This window comes from Anthonomus grandis, chromosome 1 (assembly GCF_022605725.1).
Source record: "Anthonomus grandis grandis chromosome 1, icAntGran1.3, whole genome shotgun sequence".
Classification (NCBI taxonomy): domain Eukaryota; kingdom Metazoa; phylum Arthropoda; class Insecta; order Coleoptera; family Curculionidae; genus Anthonomus; species Anthonomus grandis.
Genome location: NC_065546.1, coordinates 53,944,458 through 53,964,142, shown reverse-complemented (window position 1 = coordinate 53,964,142; position 19,685 = coordinate 53,944,458). Strand labels below are relative to the sequence as shown.

At 32.4% G+C, this 19,685-nt stretch overlaps 1 protein-coding gene and 1 long non-coding RNA gene across 8 annotated transcripts in view; one reads left to right on the top strand and one right to left on the bottom strand.

The window, feature by feature from the left end:
* The window catches only part of LOC126744403 (glucose transporter type 1), a 107,731-nt gene extending 103,969 nt beyond the window's left edge, over positions 1 to 3,762 (bottom strand). For 4 of the 7 annotated variants that reach the window (XM_050451809.1, XM_050451834.1, XM_050451826.1 and 1 more), the window contains exon 1: positions 3,417 to 3,762. Coding sequence is in view for 2 of the 7 variants with exons in the window: in XM_050451858.1 (XP_050307815.1) it covers positions 2,009 to 2,028 (20 nt within the window). In the remaining 5 variants the exon portion in view is untranslated. Of the gene's footprint in view, positions 1 to 2,008; positions 2,044 to 3,257; positions 3,344 to 3,416 lie in introns of those variants that run through there. The other 3 variants (XM_050451899.1, XM_050451867.1, XM_050451858.1) reach the window with 3 other exon arrangements.
* Positions 3,763 to 16,433: 12,671 nt separating this feature from the next.
* Positions 16,434 to 18,659, top strand: LOC126737526 (uncharacterized). The gene is made up of 2 exons (XR_007661047.1): positions 16,434 to 16,875; positions 16,934 to 18,659. It is a non-coding gene; the product is annotated as an uncharacterized LOC126737526 (long non-coding RNA).
* Positions 18,660 to 19,685: the final 1,026 nt, after the last annotated feature.

The following is a 19,685-nucleotide window of genomic DNA, read 5'->3' as shown; positions in this document are numbered from 1 at the left end:
TCGCGAAGATCTAAGTTATGTATTTTAGTGCGAAACTTAATTTTTTTGTATAAATATTCTGGACATTTCCTTACTATTATTTTATAAACTAAAACTATTGAGTGATAAATACGCCTCTCATCCTTAATTTAGCCGATACTCCCTGTTCCCTGCCCCGCAGACTCCCAATTAACCTTACGCAATGATTCTGTATTAGTTGGATACGGTATTTATCTCTTTCTAGCAAACATGGTCCATATACTACATCTGCAAAATTAAAATGGGAAAGCACTAAAGAGTCACAGAGCATCCTTTTCATTGAAGTTGTTAATAAGTGTCTTTGCTTAAAATAGTTTTAAATTGATAAATGCTTTCTTTATACACATATTAATGTGTTGAGTCAACCTTAAACTGCTATCTAAAATTAGGCCCAAATTCTTAGCAAAATCGGTGACAATAAGACTTTCGTCATTTAACGTTAATTTAATATTAGGTAATTGTGAATTTTGTGCCCTGTTTCTACCAAAAAGTAAGACTTGAGATTTAGAAGGATTGAGCTCTAAACAATGTTTCTGTGAGATTGAAAGAAGCGTACTTAAATCCTTATTTAATTGATTTATGGTTTGTAGCAATTGGTGTAACTTATAGGATTTATACATTTGTGTATCATCTGCGTAAAAAAGAAGAAGTGCAAATCTAATGTATTTGGCCATCTGTGAAGTATACAATGTAAACAGAAGAGGTCCCAAAATGGATCCCTGTGGAACACCAAATAAAAGCTGTTTTGCATTGGACAATTTACCATTCAATTCTACCCTTTGACTTCTACCTTGTAAATAACTAGCAATTAAGGTGCATGAATGTACATTAAAACCCAGATATTTTAAAATTGCCAAAAGAAGAGTGTGATTTTTCCTGTCAAACGCTTTTGAATAGTCTAGAAGAATAAAGACAGTTAGTTCGTCATTTTCGATAGCTTGAATAATATCATCTGTGACCTTCAAAAGCGCCGTCGAGCAACTGTATCCTGGTCGAAATCCAGACTGTACTTCCGGTAGTAAATTATATTTTTGTACATATTCCCTTATCTGGATATTAAGAATTCTTTCTAAGACCTTAGAAAGAGTAGGAAGTATACTAACGGGGCGTAAGTCCTTCAATTCTACAGGATTATTTACTTTAGGAAGAGGTGTTACCAAAGAGCATTTCCATTTATCAGGAAAAGATGATTTTTCTATACTATAGTTTACTAAATGTGTTATTACAGGGAGAATTATAGGACAGCAAAGTAGCAACATATCAATACCAATATCATCATCTCCAATGGCTTTTCATTTAATTTGAAAAAAAACATCTTTAACTTCTTGATCCGTAGCTAATCTGAAATGAAAAACATTGGCCTTTGATAATGTATTATTAAGGTAAAAATTTAACAAATCCGCATCAGGATTAACTTGTGGTATATTAACAAAATAGTTGTTAATATCCTCTGCAGACCAACGCCACGGAATCCCACTATTTTTTGATGACCTATAAATATCTAAGTCACGCATCAATTTCCAATTTTCTCTAGATCCGTTAATTCTGATTTGATTTTCAAAATACCCCCTCTGTTCCCTCTTAAAAGTTGCACCTACATAATTTCTTAACTCTTTATAAGATTCCCAGTCATCACGCAACTTACTCCTCTTATACTTAGAGCTTTATTTCTAAGTGACATTAAATATTTTAAATTAGGTGTTATCCAAGGAATTTTTTTCTTAGTAATGCGTACAGTTCTTTTTGGAGCGTAAATATCAAAAAGTTCTATTAAACAGTTGGTAAATGCATCGATCTTAGCGTTTAAATTTGTCAAATAAAAAATTACATCAAATGGAATGGTCTCTAGTTGCCTAGTGAAATCCTCCTTGTTAAAATTTTTAAAATCTCTATAAGTATGAAAAAAAGCTTCCGGCTTTGCCACTTTTAAGCTTAAGTCACGTGTTAGAAAATAGTGATCTGAAAAGTTAGAATTTAAATCTATATTTACCGAACTAATAAATTCTTCATGCGAGCAAATAAATAAATCCAAAAGTGTTTCACCTGAGAGTCCTTGATGAGTAGGTTCATCCACCATTTGCTTTAAACTTAAAGACTCTAGAATGGATGAGAAGAGTTCAACAACATTAGATTGCAGATTAGACATATTTACATTAAAGTCGCCCATACACAAGAAAAGGTCACATTTTTTTAGTAATGTGGAAACATTTACCTCAAATTCATCATAAAAATTATTAATATTCCTATTGGGCGGCCTATAATAACATCCTACTATAATACTTGGCAAAGTTGCCTTTAATTCAGAGTTTCTGAGGTTCAAAAGCGTTCTCATATTACATTATCGAGTAAAAAGTTTTCTTCTTAGGACCAAAATCCTTTTAGGAATATTCCCATTATTTTTTGGATGTAGGTATTTCAACCTTAATAACTATAATATAAAGTTTCTTTTTGAATAAATAATTTATGCAAATTAGTGGTGCTGTTTTTTTGAAATATAAGATTATCTTACTAAATATTTTCAGTTTGTTTGAGCTGGAAGTCTGACAGATGTAATGTAATTAATTATAGGGTCACCAGTTAAGGGTTAAAGGAATGGTATTTGCATTTTTTTAGTCTGCGCAATAGGTACTGTACGATCTTTTCCTACTTCTCCAAGACCTTCTGATTCCTTTATTTTCTCTAACATGAAGGAACATTTCAAAATCTGAATCCAGTTCTGCCATCATTATTATTTTACTAATTACTATACCCTTAGACTCATAGTTATTACCAATATTCTGCACTGTTGTTTTACTCGGAAAATGCCTATCAGGAATTAAATTCATAGAGAATGCTGCAGATACTTTTCGAAAACTATTCTTCATGTAGTACCACTTCATCATAGTTATCTTCTCTTGATTAGTGTAATACTTAATCATACTGACTACTAAATATTTAGATGACAACACTTTGACATAATATTTTGATAGTTTGGCAGGTGGTTTCATATTTTAGTTTTTCTTAAATAAGTCCTAAATTGCTGCATATATGTTCTATATATATATGTATAATGGTTTATCTTGCTCGCACCTTTAAAAAGTCAGTTTTCTGTTAAATATATAGGGAAGCCAATATTTGAAAGTATTATAATTTATTAGGGGATTTCTTATGGTCTATGCTTAAAAACGTCCATCAATAAATAAACCATTTAGATGTGAAAAAAACATGAACATTCCATAACCCTAGAAAAGAAAGATTACCTTTTAAGCATTTAAGTAATATTATAGTGGTGTATGCCCTCAACGTTGAAAATCTTTATGACTCTCCTTCCTTAAAGGTGGTCTCTAACTGCACAACCCTACATACTACGTGACGATCTGCAATGTGGACCTACCGTTATGGGGTTTACTCACACCTACCTGGGAACAAACGGGAACACTAATAAAGGTTAGTCAAGGGGTGAAACGGCGACAATAATACATAATCAGGGGACAGGGGGGGACGACCAAACAGCGACGGCGATACGCGGAGACAAGCAGGATCCGAACCCTTTTTTGTTTTTAGCCCGTGCGGCGAGGGTCGTTTCGCGGCCCCATAATCAGCAGCAGCACCCGCGCTCGCACCACTCGCCCCGTCTTCATTCGAAAATCCCGACGACGTCGTCTACGCCCAATAGTCCGGCGAGTTGGAAAACGGAGGAACCGAAATCCCGGAGCCGAAATTACGGGCTGTGGCTCTCTCCGCTGCCTGGATCGTCGCGGAAAAAGGCGCGCGCACGATCGATACGTTATTTTATCAACCTTTCCCTCCCCCACCCCTTTGTCGAAATGGGGCTGGGGCGTGGGGAACGACGCGTACGTTATCCTGATCGATGCAGAGGAAGGTATACAGGATGTACATATTTTAATATACCGGGTGGTGCGTCGCCGAGCGGAACATAGGAAAACCCATGTAAATTTTAAGGGGGTCAATTACTGGCTTCCCTGTACATTTTATAGAAAAAAATGTGAGATAACTTTTTGAAGAGACCAATCTGGCAAACCCTCGTGCAAAGTTTCAAAAAATTTTAATAAGTGAATCTTGAATTATTCAATTAAATGTAATTGCAAAATTAGCAAATTTTCGGTTCAGGTAAAACCAGCCACCAGCAAACAATTTGTTATAAGGCTTTGTCAAATCTGACGTACAGCCGAATACAAGAAATGTTTGTTTAAAAGTTTGTGTATTTTATATTTTACATATAAAAACTACGTTTTAAAGTTAAATTTTCCCGTATAAACAGGCCCGGATTTATAAAAATGCCGCCCTGGGCACTGTGAAAAATGCCGCCCTTTTTTTTGAGGTGATTTTAGCTTGCGAAGTTAGGGTAGGTAAAATCGTATGCTGAGGTTTGTTATTTGTTGCTGGTCGACTGATTTATTTTGTACATTTACGTTTATATCACAGATGTACATATTATTGTGTTTTCTGCAACAGGAATAGCAAAATAAACAATAAAAAGTGACAAGGTTATATTTGTGGCCTGTGTTATCAATCACGATCAATAACGATCTAGAAGTAGCAAATTCTATTCAAGTTTCTACAGATAAAACTACTTATGTGTAAATAAACTTATATTTTATCGTTCGATCTATCTCTTACTTCATACGATCTGTAATAAGCTGAATGAATAATTTTTTATTCCATCTTTTTTTTACACTTTTAAGAGTCAAACGTTCCTTTTTTAACCTAAGTTAACTTTGACAAAAAACTAACATAACTTTTGAAGAACTTGAAAGAAGAACTCACAAATCTGTAACACTACTTATACAGGGTGACCACGGTAACTTTGGCAAAAATTGTAGGGTAGGTATGGGCTCCATAGGCAAGTATTTTGAGCATAGGAACCCATGTCCGGAAAAGCCCCAATTCGGAGATGGGGCTGTTTTAAAATTGGACACTTCGCGGCAGGTGGGTAGGCAACCCAACGTACACGAAAAGTTTTTTTTACTTTTTCTGAATACCATGTATTTTTTTTGTCAATGACAACGATAAATTTTTGACGGAAGCTTCAACCTGACTGACAGGAAAAAAAATTTGTTTCTTGCACGTTTGTATGAGAAAAAGTAGATGATGAACCGGCTAACTATCCGCGAGCTTGCTGATGTGCATCTAGTTTATGGAGCTACAGGCAGCAATGCATTGGCGGCTCAGCGCTTGTACGCTCAGCGATTTCCACAGCGTGACCAGGTACACCGCAGCGTGTTTGTAAATGTCGACTGCACACTACGGGAAACGGGATAATTTCAAGTAAGTCTTGTTCTTTAAAAGTATTTTTTTATTGCCAAAGTATAAATTTATTGTAAGTCGTTTATACGGGACTGTTAACTAGGTACAGCAGGAGCGAGGACTACTGCGTTTAGCACGTGATGGACTTGAAGATGCGCTGTAATGGCACGTATTGCCGACAATCCCCAAAAGAGCATTCGTCAGGTCGCTTCCGAAGTGGGTTTCAGCCACGGGACGGTATGGAATATCTTTCACGACAACAATTTACACCCATTTAAATTGAAGAAAGTTCAACATCTCTTTCCTGACGATCCCCCTCGGCGCCTTCACTACTGCCAGTGGTTAAACCAACGCATTGGGGAAAATCCTGATTTCCTGCGGTATGTTTGTTCCACCGAAGAAAAGGGCTTTTCTAGAGAAGGTATGTTCAACGCACACAACAACCACCTCTGGCCGGAAGAGAACTCGCATGCCATGCATGTCCGAGGATATCAAAAGAAGTTTTTTGTTAATATTTGGGCTGGCATTGTCGGCGACCACTTGCTTGGTCCATACGTTCTACCCGCCCGCTTGAATGCAGAAAATTATTTGATATTTCTCCAAGGCCAGTTACAGGAATATTTTGAAGATTTACCCCTACAGATTATTAATAACATGTGGTGGCAGCACGATGGTTGTCCTTCGCACTGGCCAAGGCCGATCCGGGACTATTTAGATGAAATTTTCCCCAATCGTTGGATAGGACGTGGGGGTCCCATAGCGTGGCCACCGAGGTCTCCTGATCTTACGCCACCAGATTTCTTTCTGTGGGGCACCATGGAACAAATGGTGTATCAAACACCACTGGATTCGGAGGAGGACTTAATTGCGCGAATCGTAACCGGTGGCCGCAGAGTTCATTCGAGAGCAGCAGGGTGTTTTCGCTCGAATGCGAACTTCATGGCACCAACGGATCGATAAATGCATCCAGGAGAACGGGCAGCACTTCGAGCATCTGTTGTAGTGCCCCTGTCCATCACTTTGTTTTTGTTTTATTTTCTTCGTTTTATTTTAATCCTGTTAATTTAAGACTACTTTTACTCTAATAATTTTAGTTTTATGAGTTATCTCCGGTATTTTTTGTGGAGAGCTTTATTGCAATTATTACATCTTTTTGTTTTTAAACTAAAGTGTTTAATTTGTGGCTCGTGTACGATAGGTTGCCAGGATTGCCTTATTGCTTTCCCATCTGGCGCAAAAATTTCAATTTTAAAACAACCGCTCAATTCACAACATTTGATCCGACTAGTGCGATCTGTGCGGATATAAATCGTGATTACTTCCCGCCAAATAGGCGATTTCAAAGTCAACCTAACATTTGACAAACTATACATGGTATTCAGAAAAAAAAAAAAAAACTTTTTGTGTACGTTGGGTTGCCTACCCACCTGCCGGGAAGGGTCCAATTTTAAAACAGCCCCATCTCCGAATGGTGGCTTTTCCGGACATGGGTTCCTATGCTCAAAATACTTGCCTATGGAGCCCCTACCTACCCTACAATTTTTGCCAAAGTTACCGTGGTCACCCTGTATAATAATGTGCCGTACTACTGTAGTTGAAGGTAATAGGTAATACAACATCCTAGCTAATCATTCTTTTTTTTTAAGGTGTTTATATACGTTTTATTGTCCTGACGAGTGCGGTTGCTAGATCAATTTGAATATTTGATTGCATATTATCTAAAACTATCATACTGAAATACATAACTGTAAAATCCTTATTTTAGAAATTAATTTGTATCCAATTAAATATAATTTGCTTTCGTCTTTTTTTTTATCACGAAGGGAGGTTAAGACAAAAATATATAAAATAATAGGAGAAAAATACTTTTTATTAAGAATTGAAAGATGTAAAATGTTCTATCATTTGATATAATTGCAAAATGGAGACGGATTTTTCATTACAGACTTGTTTGATCATGTAGTCAATGAAAATATTATTAACTGTTTCGAAAAACAATTTGACAGCTATAGAATTCTAAAGATGTATATGAGCGTGTCGCTTTCATCGAAAGACGCGTCTGCTTTTTATGTATGCATGAACTTTTCAATAGGTAATTTACATATTTAAAAAAGTTCATTATTAACTATCAATATGGATTTTCATCCAGAAGCAAAAATAGATATTTGGGTCAAAAAACGTCAAAAAGATGTTGTCAGTTGTTAGTTTACGTTTTAAAGTATTTATCAGGCCTTCGATTTACTTCATTAAAGCAAATTTTACTCTTAATATTTGACATGTAAACATTCCCCATGGTAATTTATAAGTATAACTGTTAAAAATATTTTCTTTTCTTTCTTGAGATTTGCCGCCCCTTGAAATTCTGCCGCCCTGGACACTTGCCCCGACTGCCCCTAGTGTAAATCCATGAATGTGTATAAACTATGTGAATAAATAATTCACATAACAAATAATGTATTAAAAATTACAGGTTTTATTATGTACGTGTCTTTTTACATGAAATATTAAGTCAAAATTGTTCACATATTCTATTATGTAAAATTACAGTATTAACGCTGTAAAATTACAAAATATTATCACTAGCGTCCCCACAATTTCCCAACCTCGTTCTGTATATATGACCTTTGTAAATCTTCCTCCTTGGAATAGATCACAGGTAGGCATTGTTATTAAATAATATTTATAAAGAGGTTAAAAGCATTTCATCTTTAAACGAATTAAAATTTAAAGAAGTTCTGAAAAACTTTTTACGAGATAGATATTGCAAATACGCTGATCAAAAAGATGAACTCAAATTTATAATTAAAAATGTAGTAATATATTTTAGGAAGAATCTAAATGCCTTAACACTTAAATACAAGGTATAGTATAACAAAAACAATTATTTAGCTTTTAAAATAAATATGCACATTTTTTTAAACGGTCGACGAATTAAACATTAACAAAATCCCACTCACACCCTGCATCTTACAAATTAATGGTAAGTATGTTTTTATTATTATTGTTATTATTTAATATATAATCTTTTCTTAGATTCAAATGAAGATCCTGCGGCCTCAATATATTTTGTTTACTGCGAGAAAGAACAATTGAATGAGATTCTTTTAAAATTTTATTTTATTCATAACGTACAATATCCAAAAGAAATACCTACGTTGTTAGAACTAGTGCAAAGAATGTTTTTAAAAATTCATCCAGATTCTGGATTGACATCCAAAAAAGTCAATCCCACAAAGGGAAAAATATTTAATTTCATAAATAAATATAAAGTATTTTACCATAATGTTTACAATTAACTAATACTGATGATGACTTAATATTGATTTTGTTATTTTTTTTTTATTTGTTATAGGTATATCCTTAAACTTAAGGATTTTTTTCATGTTTTTGCAACATTGAAATATTTAAGTGTTATCTTATAATTTATAAGTAGGTATAATTTTCAGTTTAAGTTTTGTTAGGTTAAAATCTTTAAATTTTAAGTTCTTGTCATACCTTTTAATTTCCTGAAAAGAAACCTGGAAAATAATAATTTGGTTTATGTATTTTTTGTTTTTTTTAACCTGTTATATTACAAGATTGAGGTAATTTTATTTTCCAAGAAAAGTTGGATTTTACTACTTACTTTTACATAGAAATCTACGTAAATTTACATATTTTTATTACATTGTCCTTCTTGTGAGTTTACTTGGGAATTCTACTGAATATAGCATGTAAAAATTACATATCCTATACAGTATATTGACCTAGATATTTTACACAGCCTATTATCGTTGATTGAAGAGGCGAGAAGATACGCATATTTACGGGCAAAAACGTGACCTAAAAAGCGCGCGGCGGGTAGATGGCGCCACGCTCAAACGCGCGCGGAAATCTTTTTGCCGTTTGTGTCTCATTATTGTTTAGCGGAGCTCGCCAGCATCGTCTAAGGGAGTTTTTGCATGTTTGGCGTATTATTTTGTATTATTATTGTTTTGAATTGTGTCAAATTCAAGCAAAATTAACGAGTGTGCTTATCGGGGATGTACTAATACTAGGAAGAGAAGAAACAATTCTCTTAGTTTATTGAAAATTCTTTTAGTTTTTTTAAATGGGAAACTGAAAAATACCAGCAAACGAGAGAAAAACAAACTTCTAAGAAGCCGCATAGCAAAATACGTATCGTATCTAATCAATGATTGAAAATTAAATCTTGCCTCTTCAGTCAATGTTTAAACAAATAAAATAAAAAATATTGATAAAGATTGTTTAAATAATCTTTATATGTAAATACTTTTACTACCATTTATTTATGATTATTTCGTTATGTAAAATTTTCTGCTAAAAATATATACGAGCCCCGTCTTATTTCAGTTGGCCCGCTTAGTAAAAAATGAATTTATTATTCTTTTATCGAATCTTTATTCCACAATATTACAATACCAAAAAGTATCTCATATAAACATTATGTGTTATCTGTAAAATTAGATTTTGGTTGATTGATAAATTTTTGAATCATATTTTAAATAGTAGAAATAAATTTCTTGTTTCTATTTTTTATTTTATTTTAACTCTTTAGGCATATACAAGGGTTCTATTCATTAGGTCCGAAATCCACTAGCAAGAAATTTGGGATAGTTTTAATCAGGGGTAGTATCAGAACTTAATAAACCCCATGCCTTAAAGAATTGCGATTGTTTTAAAAAATAAACACATGTTCAATATAAATGAGTTTACTTTCCCATTTTGTTGTGTTTATAGAGTAAGTAAAGCTTATTATTTGTTTAAAACTATATAACATTATAAAATTTGTCTTTTTTTTGGGGGGTTTAAACAGAAATTATTAAGAATTTTCAATTGGGCCAACTGAAGTGGGACGGGGCTCGTATAATATGAACAATGTAATTACATGGCGATTATTCATAATGCCCAATGCCCGGGCAATTTAAAAAATATAATGCTATTTATCAAACCAGAATATTAAACCAAAAATAATCCAATTTTACCATTTTCTTTGGTTGGATATATAGGGTTGGATTGTTTTTGGGTTATGTATGCTGCTTATGTATTTTTGAAATCAATTATTTTCTTGGGTATTGGTAATTGTTAAAACATAAAATTTATCTTGCTTTAACATATAATTTTAATAACGTTTCGGTCTTCATATTCTTGACCTTTATCAAATCTACAATAGACATTTTTAGATTTAAAAAAAATACATTTAAAAGTTTTCAGCTAAAAACTTACCCTATAAAACATAAAAGTCAATCTAAAGGTGAGTAACATATACAGGGTGTTCCGTTGATCATGTTACAAACTTCTATGGCAGATAGAAAACGTCAAAAGAAAAACAAAAGTTCATATAAACATGGGTCCGGAAAAAGCTTCCTCAGGGAGCTAGAGCTCTTTGAAAATAACCTTTAAAAACTAGTTTTTTTTAATAGCTCTGGAACTACTTTAGCTACCGCAACCAATTTTGGGAGGTAAATTATTGTTAGTACGTTTATTCTTTTGAACCTACTAAATAAAAAAAATATTTACCAGGGGCTTCAGAATCAGGAGAGTATTTGGTAAATTTGGGCCCATTTCTTTAAGACTTTAATTTCTGCCCCAACATGGTTTGGACAATAGATTATGATGTTCCTATACTTTTTACATAAAAAAGGCGCTCTTAGTAAAAGTCGGTAAATATCACCGTTTTTGTGGAAATTGACTAAAACCAAACTAAGATGTTGTATCTTGAATTAATTATTTTAATAATAATAATAATGCTAATTCATTGCCACTGTCAGTATTTTTTAAATTTGTCACTGTCAGTATTTTTTACATGATATTAATTCCCTTTTTATTACGGTTAAGTAATGGATTACACTTTTGCTGAATACGCCGATATGCTTTTAATTTATGGGGAAGTTCGATGTAATGGTAGAGCTGCTTCCAGACTATATGAAGAGTGGTTTCCCGAAAGGCGAATCCCAGCTCACACACTTTTTGAAAGGGTCAATCAACGGCTCAGGGAGACTGGCTCTGTTAAAATAAAACGCCACGATAATGGCGCGCAAAGGAACATCCGAATCCCGGATTTTGAGGAAGAAGTGCTTCAGCGATTTTAAGATAACCCATCAGTAAATACTCGAGCAGTTGCTGATGCGATGCATGTAAATCATGTTAGGGTATGGAACGTTGTTAATGAACAGCTTCTTCGGCCCTACCACCTGTAAAAGGTGGAATCATTAGGACCAAATGATGTTAGGCCCCGCGTGAATTTTTGCCAGTGGTTTCTTGACCGGTGTACAGAAGAACCTCAATTTCCAAAATATGTCCTTTTTACTGACGAGGCTTTATTTACAAAAGAAGGCAAATTTTTAATTCTAAGAATGTGTGAAGTGAGGAAAACCCTTGGTGGATGATGAATACCCATGGTATTCATTTTAGCAGCTATCAACATACGTTTTCGGTCATTTGTGGGCCGGCATTGTTGGAGAACGCTTAATTGGTTCAATTATGTTGCCTCCTCGTTTAACGGGAAATATTTATTTAATTTTTTTAAGAAATGTACTGCCAGAACTATTAGATGATCTGCCCCTAAATATACGACAGAACTTATGGCTACAACACGATGGAGCGCCAGCTCATTTTCCACTTATTGTCCGCGAGTTTATAAATGAAAATTTTGGAAGGCGCTGGATTGGCCGCGGAGGCCCTGTCACCTGGCCAGCGCGCTCACCAGATTTGACACCCTTAGATTTTTTTCTTTGGGGGCATATGAAAAGTCTCGTATATGAAACTCCAGTCAAGTCAGAAGAAGACCTGGTGGCCAGAATTTCCGCAGCTGCTGAAGTAATCCAAACCACGCCTAATATTTTTAACCACGTTAACCTTAATATGGTGCGTAGATACAATAAATGTATCGATCGTGGCAGCCGGCATTTTGAGCAAATAATATTTTAAGTTTATTTTTGTAGTACCAATTTTTAATAAAATTTGTTTACGTTTTAAATTGTTAATTTGTTGGTTTTTATAGTACACTTAAAATCATTTAAACATTTTATGCCTCAAGGTAATTAAAGTGACAGTTAATTAATTTGAGTACCAATTTAATAAAGTGGCTACCTTAACTTTTTTTAAACATTTATTTTATATTTACGCCAGATTTTTTTTTTAATTGTTTATTAATAATAATAGATAATTCATTTTTGTATCTCATAACTTGCTTTTCGTCAATTTTCACAAAAACGGTGATATTTATCATTTACCGACTTTTACTAAGAGCACCTTTTTTATGTAAAAAGCATAGGAACATCATAATCTAATACCCAAACGGGTAGAAATTAAAGTCTTAAAGAAATGGGCCCAAATTTATCAAATACTCCCCTGATTCTGAAGCCCCTGGTAAATATTTTTTTTATTTAGTAGGTTCAAAAGAATAAACGTACTAACAATAATTTACCTCCCAAAATTGGTTGCGGTAGGTAAAGTAGTTCCAGAGCTATTAAAAAAAAACTAGTTTTTAAAGGTTATTTTCAAAGGGCTCTAGCTCCTTGAGGAAGCTTTTCCGGACCCACGTTTATATGAACTTTTGTTTTTCTTTTGACGTTTTCTATCTGCCATAGAAGTTTGTAACATGATGAACGGAACACTCTGTATATGTTTTTAAGGTTAATTTTTTTTCAAGGTATTTTTTTTTAAATTTATAAGGCCCAAAAGCTTAAAACACTTTACCATATGTATATTTTTGCACCTTGTATAAAATATAACAGCCTCTGGTTCAAAAAAATATGAAACTAAACCTTTTAATATTTTCTCCCAAATTTATACTATGGAATATGCGAATATGTCCTTAAACAGAAATAGCACAATGCGAAAACTCCCATTTCTCTGCGATATTATGTCTAGTAATTTTTAACACCAAGGCTGCCAAGCGAGTTTTATCATTCCTACGTATGGGGGCGCCACCTCTTAGCTTCTAAATTGCTAGATAAAGCAAAGAACGGCTGGCTGCCGCGGTCACGAAATTTTATACAGTATTTGCGCATCTTTTCCATTTTCAATCAACGCTATTATGTATCTATTGAAATTTACATATACAATGAAAATTTACATAATATGTTATGGTAACAAAATTGCCAACGAAATATGTATTATGGAAATTTAAAATGTGCTTTTTATCATTGTGGCCAATCGAAAACAGTCCAGCAAGGTTTGGAGCCCTACTTAAAAAATTTTAAAAAATGCTCGGACCCGTCGATTTTTGATTTTAGGCGGATTTTTTTTTTAATACTTTCAACCCCTTGGGGGTTGCAATCACCCTCAAAATCTTAAACAGGAATCTTAAATGTCACTGTCATTTATTAAGCTATTGTGATATTTTCATAGATAACTAAGTAATTAACAAAATAAAAATGTTTAAAATTATCAAATTTCACGAAAATAAACATTTATTTTTAAAACACGGCTACTTGGTATAGGAATGTGTTATATTAAATTAAAGGTATTTGTCGAACTATCTATTAGAAGAAAAAATACAATATAAGGAGTTATATTAAAAAAAAAAAATTAATGCGCTTGAAACCACATGACTGCAGTAAAACTTGCTAAAAAATAAACAATTAGATATCAGCGTAAAAACAGGAAAAACTATTTTTTTCTCGAAGACCACTAGCGATAGGTATAAGGAAGTATGATTAAAAAGAATTCAAAACGAAAAAGGGAATCAGAATATCTAAAAATATAAAGGATGTTTCTTTTGAAGAATCAAAGGTGTCGCCATTTTTCCATATAAGCGGAAACGTTGCAAAGCTGAAAATATTTTAGACGGATAATAAATGCTCTATCTGTTACTATTATAAAACAATTTTTTGAAAAAATAGTTCGGTATAACTGAATGTTCGGTCAGTTTGAGGTGTAAATTATATCGATAACTTTTGATCGTCCCTATATATGCCCGCCCGGCCGGGACAGAGGGTTGCCGCCGTCGCTCACGAGGCCGAAGGCGCACCCTTATTCCCCGCCGCGTTGCGAAATCGTCCTGACTATACGAGAATAGTAGGATCATGTTTAAGTGTTGCAACGTCGCTTTCATACAGGTTATTCCCCTGGGTTTGAACTGATTCAAATTCCAGAATAGTATATACAGGGTGTTTCGCTAAGCATGGATCACGGTTAAAAAATATTTTTGGAAATGATTTTAAGTTCGAAATTTGGCCACTTTAAAAGGTCGATAATTCAATTCTAATTTTCAACTTAAACGACGAAAATTTCAACTTTGGGTACTACCTTTTTTTTAACATAATAATTAGAAATCTTGGAAAATTATTCATTATTTTCGTCCAAAACTTATTGTTGTACCCACCTTCTTAAAGTAGGGGAAGGTAGTAAAAGTGGAATTATTTTAATGGCATATTAGAACTTTTAAAAGTCCTATCCGATTTTGTTCAATTTGGGCTTGTTCAAAAGTAAAATGTTAGTACTTTTAAATATTAATTGTATCCAGTAGTAGGCGAATTATTGCAGTAAAATTCATGATTTGAATTAAAAACTGTTAGTTTGAGTTTTTCATAAAAATTTAGATGGCACGGTATAATTTTGATAGCAGAATCGAAAAGAAGATTAAATTTACTAGAAAAAACCCGAAAACTGCAGTCGTCTTTTTTACTTTTCATTATTGTAATTAAAAGATAATCTAATGTAAATATCATAGCCTTAATCTAATTACAATTATGTGAGGTACCTAAATCTACATAGCCATTAGAAAAATCTGTATTGTTGTGACGAATTCATAATAAGTTACTTATTTTATTGGGTATTGCGTCACTTATAGCAAAAATCCATTTAGAAATTACTATCTGACACACTCAAAAATTGAAAACAAGAAGAAAATATACTTACTCACTTATTTATTGATTCTTTTTTTTTAATATTTTAATTCAAAAAGTTTTACACAATTTTGAAACTAGAATTTACCGTAAACCAACTCATACTAATAGATATCTTAATTTTAATTCTAATCATCCAATAATGGTAAAAAGAGGAGTGGTAAAAAGTTTATGTGATAGTGCAAACATTATTTATAATAATCAATATTTAACAACTGAAAAAGATTTTATTAAATTCTTAATACAAAATAATTATCCCAAAGAATTTTTGGAAAATTGCTTTAAAGAGTTTGATAATCCACGTATAAAACTGAATGAGCCAATTTTTACGACAAATGTTATTTTACCATTTATTCCAGGTTTTCTGATAAAATAAAAAGAATTGCTAAAAAATGTAATATAAGAACTATTTTTAAATCACAAAACACATTACGATATTAATAAAAACTAAACCTTTCAATGAAAATGAATTAAAAAAAAATGTAATATATAAAATTCTTTGTACTTGTGGTAAATTTTTCATAGGTTAAACCTGTAGACCATTACCAAAAAGAATTAATGAACATGAATCTTACATAAAAAACAATGATTTTCAAAAATCCAAAATCACACAACATGCATTCGACAATAACCATAGAATTAACTGGAATGCTTCCTCAATTTTAGCAAAGAAACCAATTTCAAAATTACGTAAACTAAAGGAAAGTGCATTTATAATGTTAAATGAACAAAATGCCTAAGCTACTTGTTCGGTTGTTTTTAATAATACATGGATTCCTTTGCTTAAAAGAAAGTAAGGTAGCACAGGGCATTCTTAAAATTAATTAATAATTTAAAATATTTGATATTATCATATATTTTCTATCATTAAATTACACTAAGATCACACCCCTTTAATTTTAAAGAAGTAACCTTTGAATTTTTTGTTATCTTTCAAAACAGTTTGTCAAACAATTAATAAACCGTGACATATTAAAAAGTATTTAAAGTATTGTCGAATTAGGACGGAGTTTTGAAGAAAGTATTATATAGCAGGAAATTTGAAAGATAAGTATATTTTGTTTATATTTTTAATTTAATAACCTTGACAACGGTAGTAGATATAACTACCGAAACGTTGGTTCAAATTAGGTATTTTTTAAAAAAAGTAGGTCTTTTCTAAGAAGAAGTCAGCTTTTAATATTTTAAAAATTAAAGCTTAAAAATTAAAGCTTTTAGCGATGTTTTTTGTCCACTCGGCCTGTTTATAGTTTATAATAATTGTTCCTTTTGCAAATTCGCTCATGGCTTTTTACAGTATTTTACAGTTTCAAATTTAACAGTTTAAAGTTTACACTGTTTACAGCTAGGACTAGCTATGTACGACATGTACCTATCGAATAAAACTCAAATAGCACCTGCTATTAAATAACAGTTTTTTTCGACTGCTATTTTTGATTCGCATTAGCAAAAGCATTTGCTATACGAAAATAGCAGGTTTGTCCCAACACTACCCGGCGCGGCGTCTCAAATGTGTGGCGTGACTGCCTTATAAGTTTTTGCTACGGTGTTGCACTATTTTTAAAGCAAAAACAGATTTAATAGGTTATAGAACAATGAAATAACTGCAAAAAATGCTGCAAATGTTGGTCTGAAGATAATAACATTTGTTAGTCCATGAGAAGCAGTTGAATTTGGCAGTTCAGTGTAGGAAGTATTAAAGCAAATTGAATTGGTTTATATATTTTTTTAAATATTAAAACTACCCTTATTTACCGTAAGTAGATAGATATGCGGTATAATAATATATTGTTTAACTGCATATTTTTCCTTAGAATATATTTTTTGCGTTTACAAGATGTCAACCCTACGTAAGAAATCCATAATGAAGAAAAGGCGTATTATATATTCAAGTGAAGAAGATATAACTGAAATTACAAAAAAATCAAATGAAAACTATAGTTTTACGGACTATAGGATAGGAGCAGGTCATCAAGCTGCAGTGAAAGTGAAAATTTTGAAGACAATTCAAATAATACTAACGGCGGCAGTAGTATCAATATTTCAGAAAGTAATTCAGAGTGGACAGAAGTAGATGCAGATCCAGCATTACACGATTTTATCGGCAAAGAAGGATTAAAAGTGAATTTATTTCCAAATAGTACAACTTTAGATAATTTTTTATTATTGTTTGATAATAATTTATTTGAAAAAATTGTGGAATGGACAAACACCCACGCTAAAATATTATTAGATACAGCAAATATTTCAAGTGAATCCAATTTAAAGAATTGGAAAAACGTTACGGTAGATAAGATGAAGAAATTTTTAGGTTTGTGTATTTTAATAGGCAATATTCGTATGCTTAATCTCAAGGCGTATTGGAGTAATGATATTCTGTACTATCACCCTATATTTGGACAAACTATGTGCAGAAATAGGTTTAAATGTATACTTCGTTGCCTGAGATTTTATGATCAAACATCAAATAAAACCAGTCGCCTTTATAAATTATCTGAGGTGTTAGATCATCTGATCACAAATATTGAAAACGTTTATTATCCTGAAGAAACCTTATCTTTAGATGAAGCGTTACTATTATGGCGAGGCCGTTTACTATTTAGACAATATATTCCACTAAAAAAAAAAAAAAAAAAAAGATAAATTTGGAATAACAATCTATGAATTGTGTGCTCCTGATGGTTTCGTCTTGAATTTTTTTTATATATTGTGGAAAAGAGACGGTTAGTAATGAAAATGGTCATGCTTATAGTGTTGTGTATAAGTTGTTACAAAATTATTTGGGAAAAGGGCACACAGTTTACATGGACCACTATTATAACAATGTGCAATTAGCCGCTTGGCTTTATAGAGACCAGACACACGTTGTCGGAACTCTTAGGAAAAATTGTAAAGGTAATCCAAAATGTGTAATTGCCAAAAATCTAAAAAAAGGATAATCTGTTTTTGCTAGGAACAATAATATATTGGTGCAAAAATGGAAAGACAAACGAGATGTCTTAACAATATCCACTAAACATAATGCTTCATTCAAAGAGGTTAAGTCTAAAAATGGGAAATTAGTAAATAAGCCTTCTACTATTATAGATTATAATTGCAATATGTTGGGTGTAGATAGATCAGACCAAATGATCTTCTAATATTCTTCTCCTCGGAAGACGTTACGATGGTATATCAAATTTTTTTTTCATGTAATAGATATTTCAATTTGGAATGCTTGCTTCTTACATAACAGAACTCATTCCAGTAAAATGAATTACTTAGAGTTTAGAAATGATCTTGCCAAAAAATTACTGAATGCTGATAACATAATAAATGTGCTTTCATTTAATAACAAAACATCAGAAACAAAACATTTTCCTAAAAAACTGGATAAAAGAATAAGATGCCGAGTATGTAGCACTAAGAAGCTGCGGAAAGAAACTTTTTATTCCTGCGGAATTTGTAAGACAAATAATGGATTACCCAATGGCCTATGTGTTGATGAATGTTTTCACATTTTTCATGAAAAATAATAAATTATATCTTTTGGATTTGAAATTTTGTTTTTTTATTCAACCATTACTATATAATTACATTCCTTTCACTAAATACATATAACATGTGGTCCTTTAGATATCCCTAGACCAGCGTCGCAAATATGCGCCAGGTTGAAAAATAGCTTATTTTGCTTTATTTCAATGCTATAAATATAATATTAAAAAATCCGATGCCATTTAAAGTCATTTCATAAGAAAAATGTCCATGGCCTGTGGAACAAGATTTTCTTCTCAAGCTCCGGTAGCGAACGTGTTAATATATTAAACCTCATCAGCTCCTAGGTATATAAAAAAATCTATTATACTTGAAGTGAATTATTGTATTTAAAACTTAATGAACTTAAATTAAATTAAGTATATCGAACGGTATCATTATAGATTTGAGTTCATATTTTTTTTAAATACGCGAATAAGTCTATTTTCTTCTTCTTTTCAATTTTTGAGCGTGTGAGATAGTAATTTCTAAATGGATTTTTGCTATAAGTGACGTAATACCCAATAAAATAAGTAACTCATTATATAGCCATCATCAGCAGGTTTCTATATATGGAGATAAACAAATGAAATTGTAAACAATTTATCTGACAGTTGATATTTTTATCTAATTGTCAATTGTTCTGATACAAATTAGTTGTTTTAATTCGTTGTTGTTTATCTGGGTAGTGTTTCTATTGTTAAAATGATTTACATTAGTGTTGATCCTTACGAAATGCTCGCCGTATATTTTCAATGTTTTGAAAATGCTCCTCTATTGCTGCACTTGGATATGCTGTGTGACGAATGGCAATAAGTTTAAGGACCTTAAACCCGAGAAGTGTACATCCCTTCCTGTTCTTGCATACATTGAAACTATACCGTATTTAAACACGAAAGTAATTTCATGCGGATGCATTGGGTTATAGGTCAAGGAATCAAAAACGTTTTTTTCTATTTTTTTTTAAATAACATTAAAATATTTATTATCCCAACGATTTCTGTTTTGACGCAAAGGAGTGCCAAGAATGAATAATAAATTTTCTAAACGATT